Raw genomic sequence first — 9,236 nt, 5'->3', positions numbered from 1 at the left:
GGGAGCACAAAGGCTCCCAGACCCGCAGCCTGCTTACAGGCCGGTCCACACCCAGGGAGCCACAGAGCTCGGCCTTCCCCCAAGGCAACAGGAACCAGACTCTAGAGTCAGGCAGTCGAGCTGACGGCCTAAAGCCGAGGGGCCCGAGGGGCCGCGAGCCCAGCCCCGAGGACAGGGAGGCCACACGCCCCGCCCCATGACTCCTGGCCCCACGCCTCTGAAAGATTGGGGCCAGGGACACCCGCCTGATTACAGGGGGTCCCTCCAACCGCCCGCCGAGGCCAGGGGACGCACGGAACCCCACTTACGGGGCCGCCCCCTGCTGCCCGGCACCCCCCAACAAGCACTACGGAGCACAGGCTCCAGCCTGCGCCCCACTTAGGGACAGGCTGGAGCCCGGCCGCAGCGCAGCACGGCAACACAGCCGTCTGCAGAGCCCCGGCAGCCTCCTCTACAAGGCCGCCGGGGATGCGGCGCCAGCCCACTGCAGCGCCAAAGGCGGGACCGTGCCCTGCGGCACAGCACTTCGGCAAGCTGCCCCCGGGCAAGGGCCCGGGAGCGCTCGTTCCTGTCGCCTGGCTAAAGGAGCCTCCGCAGCCCTGCTTACAGGGACCTGGGCGGGGCTGCTCCTCCTGGGAACAAAGGGTGCCGCCAAGGTCCTGACACGTGCCCTGAGTACAGGGCCCGCACGCTGGCAGCTCACCAGCACGACCGGCAGCACAGGCGCACGCCCAGGCCCTGGCTACAGGCGGGTCATGCTGCCCACGCTGCCGCTAAGCGGCTTCGCGCCATCCTCAGAAAGCAGGCGCAAGGCTGGACGCTTTCTCCACCCGTGCATTTTGGGCACCCGCCTGTGGCTGCACAGAGCTCCTCTTTCCCTCCTGGGAAGTCTAAGCTACACTGCTCTGTTTCTAAAGCGGGGGGGCTAAAGCACAAACACGCTTCCTCACTCACACCAACTAAGGGGAAGACACGGGACGGGGAGACAGGGGAGGGGGAGACAGTCCCAGAAGAGGGAGCAAGTTCTGTGCAGCCAACCTACTCTAGGGAGCCATTCCTAATGCTGGGCAGGAGAGGAAAGCATCAGACCTGCCCGTGCACTGAGGGGAGGCCACAGGGGCCTCGACGCGCTGAAGCGCTTCAGGCCTGGCACAGGGACACAGGCTGTGACGCCCCGAGTACAGGGGGTCACACTGGCCAGGGGCCAGCAGAAGGCAGAAAGCTGCCGGGGCTGGGGAAAAGCCCTGCCCTGCTTACAGGGTAGCTGGGCTGGGGGCCGGGAGAGCTCCGTTTCCCCCCTCCGGTGCGGAGACAGGGGCTCTCACCCTCCTTTACAGGGTTGCCCCTCTCTCCGGGCAGCCAAAGGAGCACAAGGGCAAAAGGCCGACCACAGCAAAGACCCAGCCCTGCTCGCAGGGGGGTCGCCCAGCGCAAAGCCGGCCTTGGCACCGTGAAGGTGCCCTGGCCTGGAAAAGCCCTTTGCCCAGAGGGCCCCTCGTCTCCCTCTTCAGCTCCAAGCTCGCTCTTGCCACGCCGTTCCACTCTTGAGCTCGAAGACGCTGCCGCTCTTGCCTCGTCGTCCCACGGCTTCTGCCAATGCACGACGACACACTCAGGGGCCTGAGAAGCTCCAGACCCTGTGCCTGCAGGGAACCGCCACCCAACAGCCCCACAGGGACATTCCCAGCCAGCCAGCCACCCACAGATCCTTTCGGCTGCCCAAAAGCCTCACAATTCAGCTCCAAGCTGCTGCTCTTACCTTGCTGCTCCACTCCAGAGCCCGAAGCCGCCAATGCTGAAGCTCACTCTTGCCACGCCGTTCCACTCTTGAGCTCGAAGAGGCCGCTCCTGCGGCTCGCTCTTGCCGCGCCGTTCCACTCTTGAGCCCGAAGAGGCCGCTCCTGCGGCTCGCTCTTGCCGCGCCGTTCCACTCTTGAGCCCGAAGAGGCCGCTCCTGCGGATCGCTTTTGCCACGCCGTTCCACTCTTGAGCCCCAAGAGGCCGCTCCTGCGGATCGCTCTTGCCTCGTCGTTTTACGGCTTCTGCAAACGTCGACGAGGACACAGTCAGGCCTGAGGAGCTCAGTTCCTAAAGGGAACCACCACCCAACAGCCCCACAGCGACATTCCCAGCCAGCCAGCCACCCACAGATCCTTTCGGCTGCCCAAAAGCCTCACACTTCAGCTCCAAGCTGTTGCTCTTACCTTGCTGTTCCACTCCTGAGCCCGAAGCCGCCAATGCTCAAGCTCGCTCTTGCCTCGCCGTTCCACTCTTGAGCCCGAAGAGGCCGCTCCTGCGGCTCGCTCTTGCCGCGCCGTTCCACTCTTGAGCCCGAAGAGGCCGCCCCTGCGGCTCGCTCTTGCCTCGCCGTTCCACTCTTGAGCTCGAAGAGGCCGCTCCTGCGGCTCGCTCTTGTCTCGTCGTCCTACGGCTTCTGCAAACGTCGACGAGGACACAGTCAGGCCTGAGGAGCTCAGTTCCTAAAGGGAACGACTACCCAACAGCCCCACAGGGACATTCCCAGCCAGCCAGCTACCCACAGATCCTTTCGGCTGCCCAAAAGCCTCACACTTCAGCTCCAAGCTGTTGCTCTTACCTTGCTGTTCCTCTCCTGAGCCCGAAGCCGCCAATGCTGAAGCTCGCTCTTGCCTCGCCGTTCCACTCTTGAGCCCGAAGAGGCCGCTCCTGCGGCTCGCTCTTGCCACGCCGTTCCACTCTTGAGCCCGAAGAGGCCGCCCCTGCGGCTCGCTCTTGCCTCGCCGTTCCACTCTTGAGCCCGAAGAGGCCGCTCCTGCGGCTCGGTCTTGACACGCCGTTCCACTCTTGAGCCCGAAGAAGCCGCTCCTGCGGCTCGCTCTTGACACGCCGTTCCACTCTTGAGCCCGAAGAGGCCGCTCCTGCGGCTCGCTCTTGCCACGCCGTTCCACTCTTGAGCTCGAAGAAGTCGCTCCTGCGGCTCGCTCTTGCCTCGCCGTCCCACGGCTTCTACAAACGTTGATGAGGACACAGTCAGGCATGAGGAGCTCCAGCTCCTAAAGGGAACCGCCACCCAACAGCCCCACTGCGAGATCCTTGTGCCACCCCCACACAGCCCCTCAGCTGCCCAAAAGCCCCCAACTTCAGCTTGACTCACCATCCCGACGTCCGGCGCTGTCCCACGCCGTGCGGGGAGCCGGGCCCTCTGGGCAAATGAAGCTGGGCACGCAAAGCAGCGGCCAAGAGGCTGCAGCCCTGCTTACAGGGGGCTCAAGCCGCTGCCTGGACTGCAAAGTGCCCGGGACTGCAGAGCACTGGCCCCCACTTACAGGGTGGCTCTGGTCCCCAAGGCCTATGGAGGCTCCTTCTCTCCAATTCCGGGGCGCTCCCCCACTAGCAGGGCGGGCGCCCCGCACAGGCTGCCAGCTGAAGGGAGCACAAAGGCTCCCAGACCCGCAGCCTGCTTACAGGCCGGTCCACACCCAGGGAGCCACAGAGCTCGGCCTTCCCCCAAGGCAACAGGAACCAGACTCTAGAGTCAGGCAGTCGAGCTGACGGCCTAAAGCCGAGGGGCCCGAGGGGCCGCGAGCCCAGCCCCGAGGACAGGGAGGCCACACGCCCCGCCCCATGACTCCTGGCCCCACGCCTCTGAAAGATTGGGGCCAGGGACACCCGCCTGATTACAGGGGGTCCCTCCAACCGCCCGCCGAGGCCAGGGGACGCACGGAACCCCACTTACGGGGCCGCCCCCTGCTGCCCGGCACCCCCCAACAAGCACTACGGAGCACAGGCTCCAGCCTGCGCCCCACTTAGGGACAGGCTGGAGCCCGGCCGCAGCGCAGCACGGCAACACAGCCGTCTGCAGAGCCCCGGCAGCCTCCTCTACAAGGCCGCCGGGGATGCGGCGCCAGCCCACTGCAGCGCCAAAGGCGGGACCGTGCCCTGCGGCACAGCACTTCGGCAAGCTGCCCCTGGGCAAGGGCCTGGGAGCGCTCGTTCCTGTCGCCTGGCTAAAGGAGCCTCCGCAGCCCTGCTTACAGGGACCTGGGCGGGGCTGCTCCTCCTGGGGACAAAGGGTGCCGTCAAGGTCCTGACACGTGCCCTGAGTACAGGGCCCGCACGGCGGCAGCTCACCAGCACGACCGGCAGCACAGGCGCACGCCCAGGCCCTGGCTACAGGCGGGTCATGCTGCCCGCGCTGCCGCTAAGCGGCTTCGCGCCATCCTCAGAAAGCAGGCGCAAGGCTGGACGCTTTCTCCACCCGTGCATTTTGGGCACCCGCCTGTGGCTGCACAGAGCTCCTCTTTCCCTCCTGGGAAGTCTAAGCTACACTGCTCTGTTTCTAAAGGGGGGGGGCTAAAGCACAAACACGCTTTCTCACTCACACCAACTAAGGGGAAGACACGGGACGGGGAGACAGGGAAGGGGGAGACAGTCCCAGAAGAGGGAGCAAGTTCTGTGCAGCCAACCTACTCTAGGGAGCCATTCCTAATGCTGGGCAGGAGAGGAAAGCATCAAACCTGCCCGTGCACTGAGGGGAGGCCACAGGGGCCTCGACGCGCTGAAGCGCTTCAGGCCTGGCACAGGGACACAGGCTGTGAGGCCCCGAGTACAGGGGGTCACACTGGCCAGGGGCCAGCAGAAGGCAGAAAGCTGCCGGGGCTGGGGAAAAGCCCTGCCCTGCTTACAGGATAGCTGGGCTGGGGGCTGGGAGAGCTCCGTTTCCCCCCTCCGGTGCGGAGACAGGGGCTCTCACCCTCCTTTACAGGGTTGCCCCTCTCTCCGGGCAGCCAAAGGAGCACAAGGGCAAAAGGCCGACCACAGCAAAGACCCAGCCCTGCTCGCAGGGGGGTCGCCCAGCGCAAAGCCGGCCTTGGCACCGTGAAGGTGCCCTGGCCTGGAAAAGCCCTTTGCCCAGAGGGCCCCTCGTCTCCCTCTTCAGCTCCAAGCTCGCTCTTGCCACGCCGTTCCACTCTTGAGCTCGAAGACGCTGCCGCTCTTACCTCGTCGTCCCACGGCTCCTGCCATGGCACGACGACACACTCAGGGGCCTGAGAAGCTCCAGACCCTGTGCCTGCAGGGAACCGCCACCCAACAGCCCCACAGGGACATTCCCAGCCAGCCAGCCACCCACAGATCCTTTCGGCTGCCCAAAAGCCTCACAATTCAGCTCCAAGCTGCTGCTCTTACCTTGCTGTTCCACTCCTGAGCCCGAAGCCGCCAATGCTGAAGCTCACTCTTGCCACGCCGTTCCACTCTTGACCTCGAAGACGCCGCTCCTGCGGCTCGCTCTTGCCGCGCCGTTCCACTCTTGAGCCTGAAGAGGCCGCTCCTGCGGCTCGCTCTTGCCGCGCCGTTCCACTCTTGAGCCCGAAGAGGCCGCTCCTGCGGCTCGCTTTTGCCACGCCGTTCCACTCTTGAGCCCGAAGAGGCCGCTCCTGCGGATCGCTCTTGCCTCGTCGTCCTACGGCTTCTGCAAATGTCGACGAGGACACAGTCAGGCCTGAGGAGCTCAGTTCCTAAAGGGGACCACCACCCAACAGCCCCACAGCGAAATTCCCAGCCAGCCAGCCACCCACAGATCCTTTCGGCTGCCCAAAAGCCTCACAATTCAGCTCCAAGCTGCTGCTCTTACCTTGCTGTTCCACTCCTGAGCCCGAAGCCGCCAATGCTGAAGCTCACTCTTGCCACGCCGTTCCACTCTTGAGCCCGAAGAGGCCGCTCCTGCGGCTCGCTCTTGCCGCGCCGTTCCACTCTTGAGCCCGAAGAGGCCGCTCCTGCGGCTCGCTCTTGCTGCGCCGTTCCACTCTTGAGCCCGAAGAGGCTGCTCCTGCGGCTCGCTCTTGTCTCGTCGTCCTACGGCTTCTGCAAATGTCGACGAGGACACAGTCAGGCCTGAGGAGCTCAGTTCCTAAAGGGAACCACCACCCAACAGCCCCACAGCGACATTCCCAGCCAGCCAGCCACCCACAGATCCTTTCGGCTGCCCAAAAGCCTCACACTTCAGCTCCAAGCTGCTGCTCTTACCTTGCTGTTCCACTCCTGAGCCCGAAGCCGCCAATGCTGAAGCTCGCTCTTGCCTCGCCGTTCCACTCTTGAGCCCGAAGAGGCCGCTCCTGCGGCTCGCTCTTGCCACGCCGTTCCACTCTTGAGCCCGAAGAGGCCGCCCCTGCGGCTCGCTCTTGCCTCGCCGTTCCACTCTTGAGCCCGAAGAGGCCGCTCCTGCGGCTCGGTCTTGACACGCCGTTCCACTCTTGAGCCCGAAGAAGCCGCTCCTGCGGCTCGCTCTTGACACGCCGTTCCACTCTTGAGCCCGAAGAGGCCGCTCCTGCGGCTCGCTCTTGCCACGCCGTTCCACTCTTGAGCTCGAAGAAGTCGCTCCTGCGGCTCGCTCTTGCCTCGCCGTCCCACGGCTTCTACAAACGTTGATGAGGACACAGTCAGGCATGAGGAGCTCCAGCTCCTAAAGGGAACCGCCACCCAACAGCCCCACTGCGAGATCCTTGTGCCACCCCCACACAGCCCCTCAGCTGCCCAAAAGCCCCCAACTTCAGCTTGACTCACCATCCCGACGTCCGGCGCTGTCCCACGCCGTGCGGGGAGCCGGGCCCTCTGGGCAAATGAAGCTGGGCACGCAAAGCAGCGGCCAAGAGGCTGCAGCCCTGCTTACAGGGGGCTCAAGCCGCTGCCTGGACTGCAAAGTGCCCGGGACTGCAGAGCACTGGCCCCCACTTACAGGGTGGCTCTGGTCCCCAAGGCCTATGGAGGCTCCTTCTCTCCAATTCCGGGGCGCTCCCCCACTAGCAGGGCGGGCGCCCCGCACAGGCTGCCAGCTGAAGGGAGCACAAAGGCTCCCAGACCCGCAGCCTGCTTACAGGCCGGTCCACACCCAGGGAGCCACAGAGCTCGGCCTTCCCCCAAGGCAACAGGAACCAGACTCTAGAGTCAGGCAGTCGAGCTGACGGCCTAAAGCCGAGGGGCCCGAGGGGCCGCGAGCCCAGCCCCGAGGACAGGGAGGCCACACGCCCCGCCCCATGACTCCTGGCCCCACGCCTCTGAAAGATTGGGGCCAGGGACACCCGCCTGATTACAGGGGGTCCCTCCAACCGCCCGCCGAGGCCAGGGGACGCACGGAACCCCACTTACGGGGCCGCCCCCTGCTGCCCGGCACCCCCCAACAAGCACTACGGAGCACAGGCTCCAGCCTGCGCCCCACTTAGGGACAGGCTGGAGCCCGGCCGCAGCGCAGCACGGCAACACAGCCGTCTGCAGAGCCCCGGCAGCCTCCTCTACAAGGCCGCCGGGGATGCGGCGCCAGCCCACTGCAGCGCCAAAGGCGGGACCGTGCCCTGCGGCACAGCACTTCGGCAAGCTGCCCCGGGCAAGGGCCCGGGAGCGCTCGTTCCTGTCGCCTGGCTAAAGGAGCCTCCGCAGCCCTGCTTACAGGGACCTGGGCGGGGCTGCTCCTCCTGGGGACAAAGGGTGCCGCCAAGGTCCTGACACGTGCCCTGAGTACAGGGCCCGCACGCTGGCAGCTCACCAGCACGACCGGCAGCACAGGCGCACGCCCAGGCCCTGGCTACAGGCGGGTCATGCTGCCCACGCTGCCGCTAAGCGGCTTCGCGCCATCCTCAGAAAGCAGGCGCAAGGCTGGACGCTTTCTCCACCCGTGCATTTTGGGCACCCGCCTGTGGCTGCACAGAGCTCCTCTTTCCCTCCTGGGAAGTCTAAGCTACACTGCTCTGTTTCTAAAGCGGGGGGGCTAAAGCACAAACACGCTTCCTCACTCACACCAACTAAGGGGAAGACACGGGACGGGGAGACAGGGGAGGGGGAGACAGTCCCAGAAGAGGGAGCAAGTTCTGTGCAGCCAACCTACTCTAGGGAGCCATTCCTAATGCTGGGCAGGAGAGGAAAGCATCAGACCTGCCCGTGCACTGAGGGGAGGCCACAGGGGCCTCGACGCGCTGAAGCGCTTCAGGCCTGGCACAGGGACACAGGCTGTGACGCCCCGAGTACAGGGGGTCACACTGGCCAGGGGCCAGCAGAAGGCAGAAAGCTGCCGGGGCTGGGGAAAAGCCCTGCCCTGCTTACAGGGTAGCTGGGCTGGGGGCCGGGAGAGCTCCGTTTCCCCCCTCCAGTGCGGAGACAGGGGCTCTCACCCTCCTTTACAGGGTTGCCCCTCTCTCCGGGCAGCCAAAGGAGCACAAGGGCAAAAGGCCGACCACAGCAAAGACCCAGCCCTGCTCGCAGGGGGGTCGCCCAGCGCAAAGCCGGCCTTGGCACCGTGAAGGTGCCCTGGCCTGGAAAAGCCCTTTGCCCAGAGGGCCCCTCGTCTCCCTCTTCAGCTCCAAGCTCGCTCTTGCCACGCCGTTCCACTCTTGAGCTCGAAGACGCTGCCGCTCTTACCTCGTCGTCCCACGGCTTCTGCCAAAGCACGACGACACACTCAGGGGCCTGAGAAGCTCCAGACCCTGTGCCTGCAGGGAACCGTCACCCAACAGCCCCATAGACTTAACTTTAATCAATACAGCCGTAATTACTATCATTTATTTTTTTTAGTATATTTGGTTTTGTTGCGCTGTTTTTAATGATCCCTCCCTTATTCTATACAACCCTCAGTTGCCTCTTCTATATTTCTACATCAGATTTTTCCCTCCTTTTAGCATTGCTTTGTTCCATTAATTTTCATTGAATAGGCGTTTTTTTAGCTTTATTATATTCAGTGCTCTTTGCAGATAGGGCATTAGTTTTTTATGCGGCTTTACGGTGTATTAAATATTTCCAATTATATTATTTTTGAGTAGTTTTTATCGTAAAAAAATATTTGAGTTTAGATGCAGAGATGTGGTTTGCAATCCTTTATTCTTTGTAAGAATAGTGAAAAAATTCACTTACATCTATTAAATTTTTTTGGCATTATCGTGTTAGAAAGTCAGATGCTAGAATTGTACTACCCTTACCCAGGTTCATCTCTGAGGAGTTTAAAAAGCAATAGGGCAGTATTTTGAACGTCAGGACTCATTAGGAATGCTCTTCTAAGAGATTTTGTATGCAGCTCTCACCATGTCCAAGACAATACCCTTCTAAAGACTCCAAAGATTACAGGTAGAAATGTCACCTCTTTCCATTTTAATTATCCCAGATTGTCTATTAGAGATACTGTCACCTACTGCTGTTTTACAACAGACTCTCCCTCAAATGTGCTCAGTTTTCCTCTCTAAATTACCCCAAATTAACCAGTCTCAAAAGCACTAATT

The 9,236-nt window shown here is 62.8% G+C and overlaps 1 protein-coding gene across 1 annotated transcript; it reads right to left on the bottom strand.

The window, feature by feature from the left end:
- Nucleotides 1-1,331: 1,331 nt before the first annotated feature.
- On the bottom strand, nt 1,332-6,676 carry LOC108961660 (uncharacterized). The gene is made up of 7 exons (XM_050976429.1): nt 6,541-6,676; nt 6,004-6,392; nt 5,167-5,449; nt 2,602-2,985; nt 2,205-2,480; nt 1,760-2,088; nt 1,332-1,590 (listed from the first exon to the last, which is right to left on the bottom strand). Exons 1-7 carry the CDS (start codon nt 6,541-6,543, stop codon nt 1,332-1,334), a joined length of 1,923 nt encoding a protein of 640 aa, XP_050832386.1. The 5' UTR covers nt 6,544-6,676.
- Between the last annotated feature and the right edge of the window lie 2,560 nt (nt 6,677-9,236).

This window comes from Serinus canaria, chromosome 6, assembly GCF_022539315.1.
Source record: "Serinus canaria isolate serCan28SL12 chromosome 6, serCan2020, whole genome shotgun sequence".
NCBI classification, from domain to species: Eukaryota; Metazoa; Chordata; class Aves; order Passeriformes; family Fringillidae; genus Serinus; species Serinus canaria.
The sequence above is the reverse complement of the archived record's forward strand: the minus strand, read 5'-3'. Positions and strand labels throughout refer to the sequence as shown.

Coding starts and splice junctions, on each gene's coding strand:
- LOC108961660 (XM_050976429.1), bottom strand. Junction 2,481..2,601: donor TCGGGCTCAGGAGAGGAACA/GCAAGGTAAGAG, acceptor CGTTCCCTTTAG/GAACTGAGCTCCTCAGGCCT. Junction 2,089..2,204: donor CTCAGGAGTGGAACAGCAAG/GTAAGAGCAACA, acceptor GGTTCCCTTTAG/GAACTGAGCTCCTCAGGCCT.